The 21,755-nt window shown below is 43.5% G+C and overlaps 2 protein-coding genes across 2 annotated transcripts in view; one reads left to right on the top strand and one right to left on the bottom strand.

Annotated features, from left to right (window-relative positions):
- The window catches only part of Mccc2 (methylcrotonyl-CoA carboxylase subunit 2), a 69,702-nt gene extending 61,884 nt beyond the window's left edge, over nucleotides 1–7,818 (top strand). The window contains exons 14-17 of the mRNA XM_051172474.1: nucleotides 637–793; nucleotides 1,165–1,279; nucleotides 3,998–4,083; nucleotides 7,674–7,818. Coding sequence (XP_051028431.1) covers nucleotides 637–793; nucleotides 1,165–1,279; nucleotides 3,998–4,083; nucleotides 7,674–7,791 — 476 coding nt within the window. The 3' untranslated portion in view covers nucleotides 7,792–7,818. The remainder of the gene's footprint in view (nucleotides 1–636; nucleotides 794–1,164; nucleotides 1,280–3,997; nucleotides 4,084–7,673) is intronic.
- Taf9 (TATA-box binding protein associated factor 9) overlaps nucleotides 1–21,755 on the bottom strand; it is a 720,252-nt gene that overhangs the window by 604,534 nt on the left and 93,963 nt on the right. The window lies entirely within an intron of this gene.

Raw genomic sequence — 21,755 nt, 5'->3', positions numbered from 1 at the left:
AGGGCCTCCCCCTTGAAATCTTACTGTTGAGCCTCTTGGGACTTAGCACCCCCCCCATGAAACATTAATCTTTATTTCATCAAAGTTTTAGGCAGTGCTGCAAATGTAACAGTGTCTAGTTTAAACCAGGTCAGTGGATGTGGAAACCTTCCAGGCTGGCTTGCCTGGCGGTACCTTTCCTGTGGTAATGTCACAGTCTCTCCCCATCAAGCCTCTGCTTGGAGATGCTCTTAAGACAGACTGCTTCCTTCTGTTACTCAACGGTCTGTGTGTATGGAAGCAAAGTGTTTTAAGGACATCTAAAAAGTGAAAAGAGAGCTGGGTGGTGGTGGTGCACACCTTTAACCCCAGCACTCGGGGAGGCAGAGGCAGGCGGATCTCTGTGACTGAAGCCAGACTGATCTACAGAGTGAGTTCTGGGCTAGCCAAGGCTACACAGAAACCCTGTCTCAAAAAAACAAAGAGTTAAGAGATTTTTATTTCAACCCTTTAAAGCACACTTTGGGGTGTGCACTCCCTGTGGGACTGTTTTGCCACAATGAGAAACACAGTAAATTTAGCACGAGCCAGGACTTGACCGTACCTTGGCGGATTTGACTCTGCTGCTAAAGGCTGTGTTTCTGTTCTTTCTTCAAGGATTCATGGTCGGTAGGGACTACGAAGCCGAAGGGATTGCCAAGGACGGTGCCAAGATGGTAGCTGCTGTAGCCTGTGCCAAAGTGCCTAAGATAACTGTCATTATTGGGGGGTCATATGGAGCTGGAAACTACGGGATGTGCGGCAGAGCATATAGGTGGGTAGTCACCGCAGCTTTCTTTGGAGGCAAGAACTGTGTTCCAAGTGTAATTAACAAACGGTCATGTTAAAGCCTGGCAGTGGTGGCACACGCCTATAATCCTAGCTCTTAGCAGGTGGAGATAAAATCAGGAATTCAAGCCCAGCCTTCCTACACAGCAAATTTAAGTCCAGCTTGTGCAAAAGAGGACCCTGTCTTCCAACAAAATACAAATAAATTACCCTTGTGTCCCAGGTTTGGGCTATAAAATGACATTGGGCACACTCTATCATTTATACTTTAATCTGCAGTGGTGTTCAGCTCACAGGCCTTTGCCACCAGGCCTAATTGTACTGCATGATCTTGGTGATTCTTTTCTTTTCTCCCAGCCCAAGATTTCTCTACATGTGGCCAAATGCCCGCATCTCAGTCATGGGAGGAGAACAGGCAGCCACTGTGTTAGCCACAGTGGCAAGAGACCAGAAAGCACGGGAGGGCAAACAGGTAAGTGACTTTCTTCTTTGTAGTTTTTATATTATCTGTATTACTAGTATGCCCGGCTAGCAATCAATCAAGACACCAACACTTGTTATATTTTAAAATAGCCTTAGTTAACCTGGGGCAGGGCAGATATCAATCCTCTAAACTACTTTCCATAGTGGGGCAGGTATGGGATCCCTGTCCCAATCCCATGTCATCTGTTTTTAATCATTTCTATCAAGCTACCTCCCTTCCATTATCTCAAATACTTGCTAATGTTCTTCATTTGGGCTAAATCTCCATCCACACCGGCCATGTGCTTCTCTTCCATGTAACCCATGGTGGCCTTGCTCTCGTCTCCTCTTGGGACTCTCCTTGGTCGTCTTCTTCTTTCTCATTCCCAGAATCCCTCTCTGTCCCTAAGCCAGGGACCCTTAGCCACATCTATCTCAGTTGCCCTGCCCAGGGGGGATGGCTTTTTATTAATTAGCATCAAAATACATCAGACCAACCTCCAACATTTCACCTTACAACTCACAACCAATCATGAAGGGAACTCAGAGTTGGAAGTCGGGCAGGAAGCTGGAGGCCAGGATGAAGCAGAGCCTATGGAGGAATGCTACTTACTTCATATGGGTTTGACCATCACCAGCAAACCCCCTGCAGCACAGGAGCAGAACACCCAAGCTACCTGTCTGTCCAGTAAGGCTCCAGTACCCAGCCTTAAGCGTGCCAGCCATGTGCTGGACCACTGACCTATACCTATGGTGGAGAAATTCCTGAGTGCCAGACAGACACCCTGGACCCTTACTCTTTTGCAGCTAGTGGATCTAAGGAAATGCAATTTACTCCTTTGTTGTTAAGGGTCCCTTGAGGGAGATGCAGTCACCTACTGAGAACTGAATAGCGTTAGTATTCTGTGACAGTATAACTGTGCAGATATGGAAGGGAAGATATGCAAATATAGTGAAAGGCAAGTCAGGATGGCTGCTCTTGATGGATTCTTTGTTTGTGTCTCTGTTAGAGAATCTTCAGAGTTTTGTATGAATGTTTAGTTATTGCTTTTTTTTTTTTTTTTTTTTTTTCTTTTGGTGGTTTTTCTGTGTAACAGCCCTGGCTGTCCTGAACTCAACTTTGTAGATGAGGCTGCCCCTGAACTCACAGAGATCCACCTGCCTCTGCCTCTTGAGTGCTGGGATTAAAGGCGTGCGCCACCATACCCAGCCCTAGTTTTTTAAGGACTTTAAGTAGCTAATGTGCACCATTGGCTCATCATAGGAAAGATAATGTGTAGGGCTGGAGAGATGGCTCAGAGGTTAAGAGCACTGACTGCTCTTCCAGAGGTCCTGAGTTCAATTCACAGTAACCCTCACAACCATCTGTAATGTGATCTAATGCCCTCTTCTGGTATGCAGATATACATGCAGGCAGAGCACTGTATACATAATAAATCTTAAAAAAAAAAAAAAAAAAAAAAAAAAAAAGATAATGTGGACACCTCCTTGGTGTGACATGGACTTTGCCCTGCTAGCAGGGATCATGTGGTCAACCATGGGGTCTATTGAGCTGGGATGATACAAGCCACCCGTGTCTGTCACCACTCCTTTGTGTGTGCACTCATGTGCTGGCTTTACAGCTTGTGCTATAAGGCCTCAGTGTGCTGTCTTTGATGACAACTAAGCCTGTGTCCCAGGCAAGGCCATGTATGTTAAATCATCATTTGTGATCTGTCTCTCACTGTGCAAATATTTGTTGCACTATAATTGCCTTTATGAGGTCAGCTAAAGGCATCAGTCCTGTTGAAGCTGACTTATCTCTCTACGTGGAGCCTCGGGATCTGAACTCAGGTCCTCATGGTTTCAAGGCAAGAGCTTTTACCTGCTGCAGTAGCTCCCCAGCCTGCCTCCTCGTCTCTGTCTGGGAGCAGGCACTTTGTAGACTTAAGTTGGTGTTTCCTTCGTACCAGCTAGTCTTAAAGCAGAGTGGTCACTTTGCTTTGTGTGCGTGTCTAGGTGGAGGAAGGCAGAAGGTGATGCTGCTGGTGGTGGTAAAGTCTACCCAGGATTTTGAAGACATGCTTGAACTTTATCAGACAAATATAATCCCTTGTTAAGTAATCATTCTTTGGGTCATTTGATGTATAGATATTTAAATCATCCCTTTTCATGTCTGTAAATATAGTATCAGTAGTTCTCCTCCAGGGGTTATTGACCGGTACACTCAAGCGTGTACGTGAAGGAGGGTAAGATTTACTTGCAGTAAGTCATTTGTTTCTAGTATAGTTGTTTATTTCCTTATTTTGGCACTGGTCTCCCAACGGCGAGGCAAATGCTACACCACACCCTACATTGCCAGCCCTGGAATATTTCAAAGTTTAAAAAGGAATTCTCCTATAAAGAGCTACGATTAAGGGTATGTGCTCTCATGCCTGGCCTTCTCCTTTTCGACTAGAGATTGCTAAGTGCTTTTTAGTTATATGGTGTGACTCATATCCACTATTGTACCCTGCTGGAACACAGTGATGTGTGACACCTTTGGTTTGGGCTTTGTGTATACGGCCTCTGTGTGTTGTCGTTGGTGACAGGTGAGCATGCATTTCAGGCAAGGCCATGTATGTTAAAGCAACATTTGCGATCCGTCTCTCGCTGTGCAAATGTTAGTTGCACCGTAATTGTACCTGGGCGAGGTCAGCTAAAAAAATCCGTTCCAGCAAAGCTGACTTACTGGCTCTTTTTCTTTCAGTTTTCCAGTGCTGAGGAGGCAGCTCTGAAAGAGCCCATCGTGAAGAGGTTCGAAGAGGAAGGAAACCCCTACTACTCCAGTGCAAGGTGGGAACGGGTTTTCTCTCCACCCTCAGCTGCAACTTCCTGTGACCTGAGTGCCGGGGATGGATGGTCTTCATAGGAGACCATCTTATGTCTCCTGTGTCTCCTAGGTCTTCACGTAGTGTCTGGCTGAGCGTGATGGTGCAAAGCCTGCTCTTTGGGCATCTGTGGCAGGAGGGTGAGGTTTGAGGTCAGCCTGTGCTACATAGAAAGACCTTGTTTAAAATACAAAAGTACCGCCTGCATAAATGGTTACTTTGTTGTTTGTTGGTTGGTTGGTTGGTTGGTTGGGGGTTTTTTTGTTTGTTTTTTAAGACAGGGTTTCTCTGTGTAGCCTTGGTTGTCCTGGACTCGCTTTGTAGACCAGGCTGGCCTCGAACTCAGAGATCTGTCTGCCTCTGCCTCTCTGGGTGCTGGGATTATAGGCATGCACCACCTCACCCGGCTGTAAACCTTTACTATCTTCCTCCTCACAGGCTTCCTTGCGCTGTAGCTCCACCTCTTTGCTCCCACGGCCCACCCCAGTTAGGGTATCCATGTCTTGGTGCAGCCCCATAGCTGAAAGTGGCCAATGTCATCAGCAGAGAATCAGAGTTCTGATCCTGGGTGTTACACATTCAGGACTTGACCCTACTCTTTGCCTAAGCACATGGATTTCTGTGGGGCCCTCCTTCTGAGGGGTTGGCTGCTACCCTACTCTAAGCATACGATTGGCTGATTACATATGGGCATTGGTTAACAAGTATGCTTGCATCCTCGGAAGGTGATTAGTCACAGCCAGGGCGCACCTGTCAGTGCCAAGTAATTACCTCAGACACCATTGCCTCTGGTGCCTGTTTTTTGCAAAGCATAATAATGAGGTAATAAAATCTCCCAGCGTGGCCCAGCTGGAGACTGCTGGTACATGCTTTCAAATGGTTTTTCCAATAGCTGAAATGTTCAGTATTATGAAGACAGATCTAAGTCATGCCTTTCTTCCCTTGGGCAGATGGAGAGCAGAATAAATACTAATGTCTTTTAAAATTAAGTTATCCTTTCACTGGTAAGGAAAAACTGGAGAGAAAGGAGGAAGGAAATAAGAACGTTAGACTCCACTTTGGGTTTTGGAATTCATCCCCCGTGGCCAGCGTTGCTCTTGGCAGTAGGGTACAAAGACGGAAGCGTTGGTAATCAGTGTCAATTCAAATAACAGCACTTGAGGTTTTTGTTGTTTGACAACTCAGGGTCTCGTTAGAGCCCAGACTCGCTGAGAACTGGCTAAGTCTAAGGTTGGTCTTGAATTCCTGGTCTCCCTGGTTCCACCTCTGGACTGCTGGGATTCAATTCCATGTGCCACCACCACAGTTTATACACTGCTGGGGTGGACCTGAACCCTGCAAGGTAGATCAGCGCTCCCCCATCTGAGCTACATCCTGAACACGTTTGTGACTTTTCAAAACTCCTGTTTGTCTTCCTGCTGATTGTGGCTTTTTTCCCCCCACAGACAGATTTACAATTATTTTGTGGTGGGTCATTGGTTCATTTAATTAGCAACAAAGTACTTCATACTCTTTGTTGCTCAAACCAAAGTTGTACCTCACTTTACCGTTATGCCAACAGACATTCGATACTAGCTGTCAGCAGAGAGAGAGGAGTTATATTGAGCCTTGGAAGAGATTTAAAGTTAATACAAAGTGAATGTATAAGCCCACTGATACTTCTTCACATGAAGGAGGGTTTGGCTGGAACGCTCACGGACAGTTGGAATATTCAACTTTGACAAATAGAGTTAAATGAGCCATAAGCTTGTTTGTTTTTTATGACTAAGATGAGTCATCTGTTGGGAAAAATTGAATCCATTACTATTGCCATTCTAACATTAATGCTTGTTAATAGATTGCATTCAAGGCCTCAGCGAGCATGGCTGGATGGATACATCTTTGCAAATAGATGTTGAAAGACAGGGCGGGCTTCTCTATCAATCTGTAATCCTACTGTGAGACAGTTGTTGGCCTGGAGACAGCAACCTCTTTAAAAAGATGAAGAGACCCTCAAGCTGGCTTGCGGTGCTGGTCTTGGGTTTGGTAAACCCCAGCCTTAATGGTGGTTCCCTGGCTTGCTGAAGCTCAAACGTGGTAGAAAGCAGCTTTCTGGAATATGTCCTGTTACTGGAACCTCTGCTTCATTGCCTGTTGTTCTGGGCCTCAAACCTCACACCTGCTAGGCCAGTGTTGTACTCCTCAGCCCCAGTTCGTGTTCCCTAAATCCTTTACGGCATGCACGTACATCTGCTTCAGTATTGCACTCAAACTCTCCCAGGCATTTGATTGACCCTCTTCCTTGGACAGCCTTTAGTGGCTGTTGCTCACAAGCCAAGCCATCGTTGCTTGGGGGAGGGCATTCTGCTGGTCACAGGCTCCCAACGGATAATCAGTCCTCCTGGTCACAGTTCCAAGAACAGCCGCCTTCTGATTGGCCATTGGCACTTTAGGGTCCCTGTGATGAATGTTTCATGAGAAAAGGTTCAGTTCCCGTCTGCCAGTGTGAAGACCATTTAATAATTGATGTGACGTCCAGATGCCAGGAGAAGTTTGTGTAGAGATGGCAAAACTGCCATTAACTAATAACCCCCAAAGAATGGCACTCCCCATTTGGCAAGGTGGTTCACAGCTGCAGAAGCCTGAGGCAGGAGGATCACCATAAGTTCTAGGTAAACCTGGCCTACAGAGTAAGACCTAGCTTAAAAAAAAAAAAAAAGCAACTAAATTTCAAAAGTGTTCTTTTTCACTCACTTCAAAGCAGTTTCAGGTTATTTTTTTTCTATTGTAACAAAAAATCAGACATTTTCAGTTACTTATTAATGAAATGCAGCAGGGCTGGCTGTTCAATGATTGTCGGTTTGCTAAGAGTTTTGGGTAGTTTGCAAGTCGCTGAGTTGAGACTATTACCTGGGTCTGTGGGACTCTCTATGTTAACAACAGAATCTCTATGTGATTGCTACATTTCTGTGAGTAGCAAAAAAAATGAAGTCATTCCTAAAGCCTGAAGCTCCCAGTGGGAGCACCGCCGTTCATTTGCTGTGTTCCACTCAAACATGACTTCTGATAGGTCACACCCATACACAGGCACTAGCCAGGAGCTCTCTGTACTTTATGAGGAACTCCTCTTGATTTTGTTTTAATATTTTTTACATATAGACTTACATTATTATACATATATACAATAAACTACCTATAGCAAGAAGAACCATGATACAATCAGGAATTATATAAATGTTATATTCTTAGTGTTTTGCCTGTTTGTATTTGACAGCCTTGAAGAAAACATCTTTCCTATCTTGGTGCATCTAAAATTCTGAATATAAATGAATATCTATTATAGCTTGTCTTTGTCAACTTAAAACATCTATCTAGACCTAAAAACATCTTAACCACTAAACAACTAAGCTTAATTGTAAAACTAACCTATCTGGTCTTCAGCTCTAGCAGAGATTTGACAAGGAATAACATTGACTACCTGAGTAGACAGGGGGTTCCTCTTGGTGACTCTGAGCATGTCACGGAGGGATGTGGCTTGATGGCAGGTCCACAGTGACCGTTTTTGTTTTTTCACAGGCTGTGGGATGATGGCATCATCGATCCTGTGGACACCAGGCTGGTTGTGGGACTCAGCCTCAGTGCCGCCCTCAATGCACCCATTCAGAAGACTGACTTTGGCATCTTCAGGATGTAACCTGATATGGAATACACTGCCGCACCATTACAACAATCAACACATGCAGCTAGCCTTAAAACTGGAGATTTCCTGGACATGTAGCTGCCACAGGGATTCTGTTCTTAATACAATGTACCTTCTTTTTTTAACTGTAAAAATCAATGAAAATATCTGCTTGATGAGCTTTGATTTTTTTTTTTTAATTCCTTGGATACATTTTTCATGGCTCATTTTTACCACCCATGAAATGAAGAGAGTAATTTGCAGTTATCCTTTGAGCACCACAAACAGTATGAAAAATAAAATTCTTTATACATTCTAAGGTTGTTTAGATGATTGATATGAAATTATTTTACCCCTAAAGTTGTTTTCTTGATTATATTTGATGTGTGTGTGTGTGTGTGTGTACACGCGCGTGCATATGCATGTAGAGACCAAAGACCAGCTTTATTCTTCCTCTGCATCTATCCACCCTTTAAAAAAAAAAGATTTTTTTTTTTTTATGTGTATGTGTGTTCTCTCTCTGTGTATACATGTGTGTATGGACAAAAGTATAGGCTGTCCTGGAGTTGCACTTACAGGCAGTTGTGAACCTCTTAATGTGGTTGCTGGGAATTGAACTTATATCCTCTGGAAGAGCAGCAAGTACTGTTAACTACTAAGCCATCTCTCCAGCCCCATCTGACTTGGTTTTTTGAGGGAGGATCTCTCAGTGAGCCTCTGTCATTTTCCAGCTGTGTAGGCTTTGACCTTTTCTTCAATACATATATCTCCCTTCCAACCTACCTACCCTAGATAGGAGAGAAAAGAGGTTAATGAGAACAAGAGAAACAGACCTTTTTGGACTCAGTTCCTGGGAGTGATTCCCCTGGCATGGTCAGCAGGATTTCAGCAGACCAGCAATTCTACCAAAGTTGCTACTGGAACCTGGGACCCTAAAGCATTCTCTGGAGTGGTTCTCTCTAGGGGCGTCTCAAAGTGGAGTGATGAACAGCCAAACAATACTAAGACCAAAAAAGCCCTTGCCTTCTGTTTTGGGCGCATGTGTGAACGTATGTATGTATGTATGTATGTATGTATGTATGTATGTATATATATTCTCTCAGAGTCTGTATAAGATGTGTTTCAGCTGGCATAAGCCAAGCCCCCTCACGAGGTGGTTCATCTTCTAGTGGATAAACATCACCTGTTCTCTCACAAGTCTGTTCCCCATCCAACCCTTGGGATCAAAACAAAAACATGTTTACAGCCACTACATATCCCCCTTTCTGTTAAATAAAATAAACTATACACAAGAAAAATAATTATGAGAATTATCCAGTAAAAGTTACATTTAAAAGGACCACTATCTATCCTATTCTACTGAGTCCTGTCATAGTGTCCAAAGTTTTCTTATATCACTTTATTATAATTTATATTTATCAACTTCTAAACATGTTTTTAGCCCTTAAACTAAAGCTTATAGTAATACAGTGGCTATCTAGTCTTCAACCCCATCAGAGACTTAAGAAGGAAATATTATCTAATATGTAGGAAGTGCAGGCAGGCAACTTCCAAAAGTATAGACGGGACAGAGTGTTCACTGTCTGGGCAGTCACAGATTTTTTGCTATCATTGGTGCATCCAGTTTTCAGCTTGCCAGTCCAAAATATCTGACAGAGTTTTCTATGAGGCAGGAATTTTGAAGAACTGGCCCACTTAGTCTCTGGAAAGCTGGACAGCCAATTTCTCAGTGTCCTGCTTGATCACAGTTTGGACAGTCTGCTATCAGCAGTAGAGATAAGAACAGTTACTCCATCCAGTAACTATTCTGCCACACTTGTTTCTTTGATGCCCATCATCCCATTGAAGAAGATTGGAGATGCTGGCAGGAGCAGATGTGTATCTCTGTCAGAAAAGTCCTTTATCATTAAATGCCATAGTTTGTAGCTCTCTGAAGTGTTTGAAGACCATCTATCTATTTACAATAGCGCATAATATTTCTCTATCTACCTATCTACCTCTGTATCTATTTATTGGTCAATTGACTTGTCTATCTCAGTATATCTAAATAGGCAAGCATTACTTTTTTTTAGCTATGAACCATCTGCTTAACCTTGAAAACATATACAAGAAATAGATAAAGCTATTGTGTAATTAAGTAAAATAGTATCTGACAAGACTACAAGTAAGATTTATAAGTGACTAACTACTAGCTTGTATCTTCAACCATCCTGAACAGTTTGTAATAGTTAGCTGTGGCGCCCGCACCACCGCAGTACCTAGTCGAGGGCGAGGGGCTGCGGATTTAACTCATGCACACACACACACAATAACACAGCGGGTCCTTCATGCTAAGAGAGCAGCAGCCGCGGCAGTGGTTTATTATCCATCACCCCAGAGTTCCAAAGAGCCTTCTTATAGCAACCAAACAGGAATCCTCCTCTCAGGTGAAATCCCTCAAGAGGTAATCGCACATAGGAGAACAAGTCTCGAGGAAGGGAGGGGCACGTTCTCAGAGAGAGAAAGGATAGAGGTGTCGGCTCCCATGTCCAGTAGGCCTTTAAAGTCTCTGCTATCAGTTTGCAGTGTAAGCATAGGGCAGTCATTAAGGGTTGCACTCCAATAAGCCACTGGCCCAGTAGAGCTGAACCCTCCTTCATCTCTCTTTTTCTCTAAAAATGGGTTGGTTGCTCAGAATTGAGGTACTAGGATTATTTGAGCTATACGGGCTCCTTGGGGAATCACCAGAATACCCTTAGTAGTTTCCACCATAATTTTTATTTCTCCCCTTGTATCAGCATCAATGACTCCAAGAATAACTTTAAGACCTCTCATAAGGGCACTACTTCGACCGAGCAACAGTCCCAATGAGCCATCAGGTAACAGACCAAAAATTCCTGTCCCAGTGGCCATGCGAGCTCTTTTCTGTCTGTTCCCTCTTCTGGTCGGCGAGCCACTTTCAGTGCCTCTGTAGCACGCACATCTGTATTTCTGTATTGGGAGAAGAAAGGGGGCAGACGTGCCCAACCCTTTCTCCCCTTCGCCCTGGAGGACACTCCGGTGGTTCCCTGGAGGAGGGCCCGATGGCAGCATCGGTTTCCTCAATCTGAATCTGAACGGCAGAGAAGTTCTGCCATCCGATCTGATTTCTGTTCTGTGGCGCCGATATTTTGGTTTTGTCTGTTTGTCTCTGTCTTGTCTCTCCCTGTCTTCCTCTCTCCCATGCTGACATGGGACAAACTATGACGACCCCCTTGACTCTGACTCTCACTCTGACTTGGCCTAGAGATGGGGCATTTAACCTTACTATTATCCTACAGGTTAAAGATGTTGTTTGCAGACCTGGGTCCCACGGCCACCCAGATCAGGTCCCATATATGATCACGTGGGAATCCCTGGTCCGAGACCCACCACAGTGGCTCAAGCCTTTTCTCCTGGGCTCCCTGCCAACTTCTCTCTTCCCAGTTGCAGCTTCCGAAACTCTCGAGACACCCGAAAAACACCCAGGTGTTCGCCCAAAGCCAAGAGATGACTTGCTAGTCATCTCTGTCATTTTAATTAATATACAGATTCATCTAGGTTACATTTTTCCCTTCTCAGATCTCTGAGTATATTGATGGCTGAGCTAATGATAGCCTAATAGCTAAAGGACAATTAGATCTACTGTTAATACATTAGTCAGTTCATTAGCTAGTTAAAACTACTAGGTACCAGATCTCTTCTCTTATTTAAACAGACAAGCAGACTTGCCTTGCTCACGGGCTTCATAGTAAATGATAAACAGTTTTTAGTGTAAGTCAACTGCCTGTGTCTCTTGGTATATAACTAGATAAAAAAAGATATAGTTTAGATAAGTTCTGAGGATCTGAGTCTAAAATATTTAAGGGTTCAAAAAACGTTTAAAGGTTGATACATGCAAGATTAAAAAAAAAAAAAAAAAAAACCTGATCCAAGAAGGTGTTTTAAGGTTGTGTATAAAAAAAGTGTTTCAAGTTGATAAATACAAGTGTTTAAAGGTCTAAAAAAATGTATAATATTTGAGGGTCTAAAAAAATGTTTAAATGTTGGTAAGTACAAGTTACAGATTTAAAGTAAGATCAATAGTTATAATAAAGTGATAAAATACTGGCTGCTTATAAATCAGTCCCAAGATCAAGAGTTTAATTTTCTTTTGTTGTATTCTGAATATAAATTTAAGGGTGCTTCTCATCATGCTAAAAATGAGTCTGTCCAATCTGTATATCAAGTCTTCTGGACTAAAAAATTGTTCATGCTTGTACTGGGTCTCAAAGGTATGAGTCTGCTGCTACTGTCATTTACAATTATAAAATTAAAATACTTTTTATTGATTCCAAGATGGCGCCGACCATTAAGCCACGTATCTGATCTACTCCGTGGAGACCAAAGACATAGGAGGAGCAACAGATTGCTGGTCTTTGAGAACTGTAGGTGAGTGGGGCCCCAAAGGCCACAGACCAAACAGGGGGCCTACCCCCCTGGGTCAGGCAACATCCCGGAGGTGCTAAACGCACTCCCCAAACTCTGAGACGGAATCCACAGGCAAACTGCAGCCTGTATATAAAGCACAGACTCGCTGTTTAGAGAGGGGTTTTTCCAGAGTCCCCAGTCAGAGCAATCTCAGCGAAGAGGGTGAATCTGCCCTAGGATTCCTCCTTCCGCACCACCCCAAACTGCAGAGGTCACCCGCCCAGGCAGACTGAAAACACAGGCTGTGGGACCCAACAGAGACAGTTATAGTGGGACTGCAGCTCGCTGGCCATCCCACCTAGGCGGACTGAAAGCACAGGTGGCGGGACCCAACAGAGCCAGTTATAGTGGAACTATAGCTCCCTGGCCATCCGCGGCCAAACTTAACACCAATCACAGCGGACTGAGCCTGCAAACAGCGGCAGTGAGAAATCACCTTGAGCTGCTTCCACAGACCCATCGGGAGATGTGGGTCTTGCCCAGAGCTATAGCTGAACTTACTTGCCCTGCAGGAAGGCCTGGGTCGGCGGGCTTCCGCCAGAGCTCTGCAACCCTTTTGTCCCACCCAGCCGCAAGGCACTGGTCCTACGCTCTGCTCCCTGCTCCCTGCTCTCGCACGTGAGCGCCCAGCTGGAGATCCTGGCCCGAGCAAGGCAGGCACTCTCTCATTATCGGGAGACGAGAAGTGGATGGGTCGTGTTTGCAGTGTCTAATTGCTGACCCAGAGTGTGGGGGGCCCACATACCCTGGCAGGAAGATTTGGGTCCGCGAGCAGCCGCCAGAGCTCTGCAGAGCCAGTCTTACTAACTGCCCAGCCACAAGGCCCTGGCACTGCACTCCCTGTGCCCGGAACGAGAGAGAGACCAGCTGAGCTGGCCCTGCGCTCCCTGTGAGCCCAGCAGGAGATCCTGGCCTGAGCAAGGCAGGCACTCTCACATTATCGGGAGACTAGACGTGGATGGGTCCTGTTTGCAGTGCCTAATTGCTGACCCAGAGTGTGAGGGGGACCCACATACCCCGGCGGAAAGATTTGGGTCCACAAGTGGCCGCCAGAGCCCTGCAGAGCCAGTCTTACTAACTGCCCAGCCCCAAGGCCCTGGCACAGCGCTCCCAGCTCCCTGAATGTGAGTGTCCAGTGGAGATCCTGGCCGAGCAAGGCAGACACTCTCACTTTATTGGGAGTCGAAAAGAGGGTCTTGCTTGCAGTGCCTAATTGCTGACCAAGAGCGACCTTGGTCCCTCTAGGCATATAGTACTGGGAGAGGTTGGTCACTGCTACAGGGTATAGAGGCAGAGCTAAAAGACAGTTACACCCCCAGAAGATCTGATCTACCTGGGGTCTTGACTGCAAATCCACAGGAAGGACAGGCAGCTGAGATCAACCTATTCAGTCAGAACATTTGTGTGCAGACCTTATTCTAGGTCCCAAGACTGCTGATCTGAATTACAGCAGTAAAGTCCAAACAGATATCTACTTTGGCTGGCTCAGCCTGGAACCCAGGGGGCAGACGAAAACCACCAGGAGTGAAACCGGATCACCTACCTGTTCCACAAAAAATACCCCCTGATCCCCACAGGCAGAGCACCTGACCTATAATCAGTCATCAATTAACCACTCTCAACCAGTGAAGGTCACTACAAAATACCTTCCAACACCAGAGCCATCAAAATGACAAGAGGGCAGCGTAAGAATCCTATCAAAAACAAAAACAGTTTGGCATCTCTGGATTCCAACATTCCCAATGAAAACAACCTAGAGAACCTAACAGCAATGGATAGGCAAGAAAATGACCTCAAGTCCTTAGTAAAGAAGATGATAATGGAAGAAACAAATAAAATCTATAAACAAATGCAGGAGGAGGCAAACAAGAGGACTGAAGAGTTAAAAGAGTCATATAAAGAGGCACTTGAAGAATTTCAGAAAAATATAAATAACCAGATGATGGAAATCATTAAAACAGTCCAAGACATGAAGACAAAAATGGAAGCTATGATGCAGGAACACACAGAAGAAAACGTGATCAAGAGGCTGCAAAGAGGAAAGCAAGCATCTCAGAGGTGGCCTTATCTAACAGATTGCAAGAAATGGAAGAACGAATATCAGGACTTGAAGATACAATCGCAGACTGGAAACAACCATTCAGGGAAATGCTAAATCTGAAAAGTTTCCTGACACAGAGCATTCAACAATTAAAAGACCACATGAAAAAGACGAAATCTGCGAATAATAGGGATACAGGAGAAACCAGACAGCCGACCCCACAGCCCAGAACACATTTTAATCAAATATGGAGGAGAATTTTCCCAATTTGAAGAAAGAGATGCGTATGAGCATACAAGAGGCCTACAGAACACCAATAGAATAGACCTGAAAGAAAATCTTCCCGCCACATAATAATAACAAACACAAAATATACAGAACAAGGAAAAATATTGAAGCGGCAAGAGAAAAAGGCCGAGTAACATACGAAGGCAAACCTATCAGAATTACTCCTGATTTCTCAGCAGAGACCATGAAAGCCAGAAGGGCCTGGACAGAGGTGCTGCAAACCTAAGAGACACAGATACCAGGCAAGACTACTATATCCAGCAAAATTATCAATAACCATTGACGGAGAAGACAAGTTATTTCATGACAAAAACAAATTCAAACAGTACCTAGCCACAAATCCAGCTTACAGAAGCTATTAGAAGGAAAACTCCACCACAACTGGTCAAACTATAACCAAACTACATAGGAAATATGTAAATATACCATTGCAAAATCACAACCTCACAAAATCTCAACTGTTACAAATACCAAAAATGAAGGGAATTACCAATCACTGGTCATTATATCTCTCAACGTCAATGGTCTCAACTCTCCAATAAAAAGACACAGACTAACGAATGGATGCATAAACATGACCCAACATTCTTCTGCATTCAAGAAACACACCTCAACCACAAGGACAGACATTGCCTAAGAGTAAAAGGTTGGGGAAAAATATTCCAAGCAATGGTCACAAAGAAGCAAGCTGGGGTAGCCATTCTAATATCTAATAAAATAGACTTTCAAACCAAAATTAATCAAACAAGATGAGGATGGTCACTTCGTACTCGTCAAAGGTAAGTCAACCAAGAAGACATCACAATTTTGAACATCTATGCTCCGAATACAAGGGCTCCCACATTTGTAAAAGAGTTATTAACAAAGCTTGCCCACTCATTGATACCCACACAATAATAGTGGGAGACTTCAACACCCCTCTTTCACTCAAGGATAGGTCTTTGAAACAAAAAATAAGCCGAGAAATAACCTCATTAACCAATGTCATGAATCAAATGGATCTAACAGATATCTACAGAACTTTCACCCAAATGCAAAGGATTATACCTTTTTCTCAGCACGCCATGGAACGTTCTCTAAAATTGATCACATAGTTGGTCATGAAGCAAACCTCAATAGATACAAGAAGATTGAAATAATACCTTGTATCTTATCTGATCACCATGGTCTAAGGCTGGACTTCAACAACAACAGAAATAGCAAAAAGCATACTAACACATGGAAACTAAACAACGTTCTACTTAATGACACATGGGTCATGGAAGAAATAAGGGAAGAAATAAAAGACTTCCTGAAATTCAATGAAAATGATGGAACAACATACCCAAATTTGTGGACACATTGAAAGCAGTGCTAAGAAGAAAATTCATAGCACTAAGTGCCTTCAAAAGAAAAGGAATCATCCCACATAAACAACCTAACAACACATCTGGAGGCTCTAGAAAAAAAAGAAGCAGAAACACCCAAGAGGAGTAGACGCCTAGAAATAATCAAACTCAGGGCTGAAATCAATAAATTAGAAACAAAGAGAACAATCCAAAGAATCAACAAAACCAAGAGTTGGTTCTTTGAAAAAATTAACAAGATAGACAAACCGTTAGCCAATCTAACTAAAAGACAGAGAAACACTATCCAAATTAACAAATCAGAAATGAAAAGGGAGAAATAACAACAGACACTGAAGAAATACAAAGAATTGTAAGAACCTACTTTAAAGGCATTTATGCCACAAATTCGAAAATTTAACGGAAATGGACAATTTCTCGACCGATTCCATTTGCCGAAATTGAACCAAGTTCAGATAAACAAATTAAATAGCCCTATTTCACCTATAGAAATAGAAGCAACCATTGATAGTCTCCCAACCAAAAAAAGCCCAGGGTCAGATGGTTTCAGTGCAGAATTCTACCAGACCTTCAAAGAGGAGCTAATACCAATACTATTCAAGCTATTCCAAAAGATAGAAATGGATGGAATATTACCAAATTCCTTCTATGAGGCACAGTCACATTGATACCTAAACCTCACAAAGATCCAACAAAAAAGAGAATTTCAGACCAATTCTCTTATGAACATTGATGCAAAATACTCAAACAAAATTCTCGCAAAGCGAATACACAGCATATCAAAGACATCATTCACCATGACCAGGTAGGCTTCATTCCAGGCATGCAGGGATGGTTTAACATACGGAAATCCATCAATGTAATCCACCATATAACAAACTGAAAGAGAGAAAAACCACATGATCATCTCTTTAGATGCAGAAAAAGCATTTGACAAAATCCAACACCCCATTTATGTTCAAAGTTTTGGAGAGATCGGGAATACAAGGCACTTATCTAAACATAATAAAGGCCATATACAGCAACCAACAGCCAACATTAAATTAATGGAGAGATACTCAAGGAAATTCCTCTAAAAATCGGGAACCAGACAAGGCTGCCCCTTGTCCCCTTATCTCTTCAATATAGTTCTTGAGTTCTAGCCAGAGCAATAAGACAGCAAAAGGAGATCAAGGGGATCAAATGGGAAAGGAAGAAGTCAAATTATCCCTATTTGCAGATGATATGATTAGTGTATATAAGTGACCTGCAAAATTCCACCAGAGAACTCCTACAGCTGATAAACACCTTCAGCAAATTGGCAGGATACAAAATAAACTCAAAAAAGTCAGTAGCTTTTCTGTATACAAATGACAAACAGCAGAGGAAGAAAATTAGGAAAACTATTCCCTTCACGATAGCCACAAACAATATAAAATATCTAGGAGTAACTCTAACCAAGCAAGTGAAGGACTTATTCGAAAAAAACTTCAAACCTCTGAAGAAAGAGATTGAAGATGACATGAGAAGATGGAGGGATTTACCTTGTTCATGGATCGGGAGAATCAACATAGTAAAAATGGCCATCTTACCAAAAGCAATTTACAGATTCAACGCAATCCCTATCAAAATACCTACAAAATACTTTGAAGATATTGAAAGGTCAATTCTAAAATTCATATGGAGAAATAAAAAACCCAGAATAGCAAAAACAATCCTATACACAAAGATCCTCTGGAGGAATCTCCATACCTGATCTCAAGCTGTACTACAGAGCAACAGTAATTAAAACAGCATGGTACTGCAAGCAATAGGACTGGTGGATCAATAGAATCGAATCGAAGACCCAGAGGTGAATCCACACACATTTGCTCACTTGATTTTTGACAAAGAAGCCAAACCTATTCAATGGAAAAGGATAGCATCTTCAACAAATGGTGCTGGTCTAACTGGATGTCTACATGTAGAAAAATGCAATTAGATCCTTATTTGTCACCATGCACAAAACTCAAGTCCAAGTGGATTAAAGACCTCAACTTAAAACCAGAGACATTAATTCAGTTAGAGGAAAAAGTGGGGAAGAGCCTGGACACATAGGCACAGGAAACAACTTCCTGAACAGTACACCACAGCCCAGGCCTTAATGTCGACAATTAATAAATGGGACCTCATGAGGCTGAGAAGCTTCTGTAAGGCAGGAGACACTGTCAAGAGAACAAAGCAACAGCCTACAGAATGGGAAAAGATCTTCACCAAACCTTCATCTGACAAAGGTTTAATATCCAAAATATATAAAGAACTCAAGAAATTAAACACCACAAAACCAAACAACCCAGTTGCGAAATGGGGCTTGGAACTTAACAGAGGATTCTCAACAGAGGAATATCAAATGGCAGAGAAACAATTAAAGAAATGCTCGTCCTCGTTAGTCATCAGAGAAATGCAAATCAAAATGACACTGAGATTCCATCTTACACCCATCAGAATGGCTAAGATCAAAAACTCAAATGACACCACATGTTGGCGAGGATGTGGAGAGAGAGGAACACTCCTTCATTGCTGGTGGGAATGCAAACTAGTACAACCACTTTGGAAAGCTATCTGGCACTTTCTCAGAAAAATGGGAATAGGGGCTTCCTCAAGACCCAGCTATCCACTCCTTGGAATATACCCAGAAAATGCCCTACCACACAACAGGGACATATGCTCAACCATGTTCATAGCTGCTCTATACATAATAGCCAGAACATGGAAACAGCCTAAGTGTCCCTCAGTAGAAGAATGGACTAAGAAACTGTGGTATATTTACACGATGGAATACTACTCAGCTATTAAAAACGAGGAATTCCCGAAATTTGTGGATAAATGGATTGATCTAGAAATTATCATAATGAGTGAGTACACCCAGAAGCAAAAAGAGACAAACGGTATATACTCACTTATATCAAAACACTAGTCCAAGGGATACGTACCATGAAAATCTTTACTTACCAAGAAAGTGGGTCAGAGGAGAGGATATCCGATTGAGACTTTAGGCAAGAGTAGCATGGAAGAAAGAGGAAATTGTAGGACCCACAGGGTCCTGGAAACCTACAAGAAGATCTTTATGACAGGCAGATCTGGATCCTGGGGTCCTCCTCAAACTAAGGCACCAGCCAAGGAGAATATAGGCAGTAAGCTTCGAACCCCTACCAAGACCTAGCCGACGAACATGATACTCTCCACCGTTGAGTGGAGAGTGAGATCTGACTCTCACAGGAACTCTGGTGCCCCTTTTCTGACCATGTCCCCCAGATGGGGAGACCTGGTGGCACTCAGAGGAAGGATAGCTAGTTACCAAGAAGAGACTTGTTATTCTGAGAGCATATATAGGGGGAGGAGGTCTCCCTAGGTCACGGACATAGGGGAGGGGAGAAGGGGAGAAATGGGAGGGAGGGAAGAATGGGAGGAAACAGGGGAAGGGCTAACAGAAAAAAAAAAAAAAAAGAAGAGACTTGATACCCTATGAGCATATACAGGGGGAGGAAGTCCCCCTCAGTCACAATCATAGGGGAGGGAAGTAAGGGAAAAATGGGAGGGAGGGAGGAATGGGAGGATACAAGGGATGGGATAACAATTGAGATGTAATATGAATAAATTAATAAAATATATTTTTTAAAGTGTAAAAAAAATTACTTTTTATAAGCCCCACTGAGATCTCCTAGTACTAGACCTGCCTCCTCCACCTTACTCTACGCCTTTGAGTTCTCCCTCCGACCCTAACCCCTCTCTCCCTACCTCATCTACCCACACGCCCAGATTGAGATTTTGAGACGGCTACAGGTAAAAAAGTTTCTGTATCTACCGCCAGGCTCTATTGGCAGGTCTCAAGGGAGCTGAAAGCGCCCCACCAATTTGGCCAAGATAAAAACTATTACTCAGGGGGGAAAAAAAAAGCCCTGCCGCCTTTATAAAAAGGTTGCTGAAAAGGTTCCATAGTATACTCCGTTTAACCCTGAGGCTCCAGAACATAAGACAACAGTGGCCATGTCTTTTATAGATCAGTCAGCTCCAGATATATATATAAAAAAAAAGCTACAACAACTAGACATATAGATTACAAGATGTGGTCAGAGGGACAGAGGTGGTGTATAACAAGAAAAAAAAAAAACAAAAAACAAAAACCCAGGGAGAAAAAAAGCTAGGCTAACAAGAAAATAAGAGAAACGAAAAGATCGCAGAGATCATAAGCGAGACAGACATTTGAGTAGGATCTTGGCCACTGTAGTGACAGAACCTACTAACTATAAAAGACAGGAACGAGAGGGGAAAAAATGACGGCGGCCCCGTGTAGATAAGGATCAATGTGCTTACTGCAAAAAAACGTGGACACTGGTTAAAAGACTGCCCTAAGCGTCCCAAAGATCGGAAAAAACCTGTCCTGGTCCTGGCCTTGGGTGAAGACAGTGACTAGACAAGTCAGGGCTCTAAAGCCCCCCCCCCCCCGAGCCCATGGCGGGGGCAACGCACCACTTTCCTGATAGATACAGGTGCTCAACATTCTGGGCTAACCCAGCCTTCGGGACCAATGTCTTCAAGGACATCCTGGGTACAAAGAGCAACTGGTGACAAACTACACCAATGGACCAACAAACAGACTGTTAACCTTGGTACAGGTACTGTGACTCACTCCTTTTTAGTAGTTCCAGAGTGTCCTTATCTTCTATTAAAAAGAGATCTGTTAACCAAGTTGGGGGTTCAAATTCATTTATCAAAAGAAGGGGCAACAGTATTAGGCTCCAGGGGAGCACCTATACAGGTCCTCACCCTCAAATTACAGGATAAATACCAGCTATTTCAGACAAGCCCCAATGACCCCCCTTCCTAAAGACAGCCCCTAGATCCAGCAGTTTCTCCAAGCTTGGGCAGAGACCGGAGGGCTAGGACTGGCCCATACGCAGCCTCCTACTATTGTGACTCTCAAACCCACGGCTGTACCGGTCTCTGTAAAACAATATCCTATGAGCCAAAAGGCCCAGATAGACATTAAACAACATATTAATCAATTCCTACAATTAGGGGTCCTAAGACCTTGCCACTCTCCCTGAAATACTCCCCTCTTGCCTGTCAAAAAACCAAAAACACAGGACTATAAACCAGTACAGGACCTCCAAAAAGTAAACAGAAGGGTGGTAGACATCCATCCCACGGTGCCTAACCCTTATAATCTTCTAAGTACCTTGAGGCCAGATTTTACCTGGTATACTGTCTTAGATTTAAAGGACACTTTCTTTTGCTTTCCTTTGGCCCCTCAGAGTCAACCATACTTTGCCTTTAAATAAAACGACCCCGAACTGGGACTCTCGGGGCAAGTTACCTGGACACGCCTTCCCCAAGGTTTTAAAAACTCGCCTACTCTTTTTGATAAAACATTTCACCAGGATTTGACTGATTTCCGTGTCATGCATCCAGAAATAACTCTCTTACAATGTGTAAATAACCTCTTGCTGGCCGCCCCCACCCAGGAGGCCTGTATTAGAGCTACTCAACACCTACTCCAGGAACTGGGTAACAAGGGCTATCAGGCCTCAGCTAAAAAGACATAAGACAGACAAGAGCGACTCTCAACCCAGCTACCTTGTTGCCAGCCCCAGACCAGACACAAAAGACTCCACATGACTGTCACCAGGTGATGACAGAGACACATGGTACATGAAAAGACCTACAAGATCGTCCTATCCCAGAGGCTGATCATACTTGGTATACTGATGACAACAGCTTCCTAGATTCAGGTACCAAAAGGGCTGGGGCAGCTGTGGTAAATGGACAAAAAGTCATCTGGACACAGGCCCTTCCTCAAGGGACCTTGGCCCAAAGGG

The sequence above is a fragment of the Acomys russatus genome, chromosome 30 (genome assembly GCF_903995435.1).
Source record: "Acomys russatus chromosome 30, mAcoRus1.1, whole genome shotgun sequence".
In the NCBI taxonomy this organism is placed as follows: Eukaryota; Metazoa; Chordata; class Mammalia; order Rodentia; family Muridae; genus Acomys; species Acomys russatus.
Note: the sequence above shows the minus strand (reverse complement) of the source record. Positions and strands in the feature narration are given on the sequence as shown.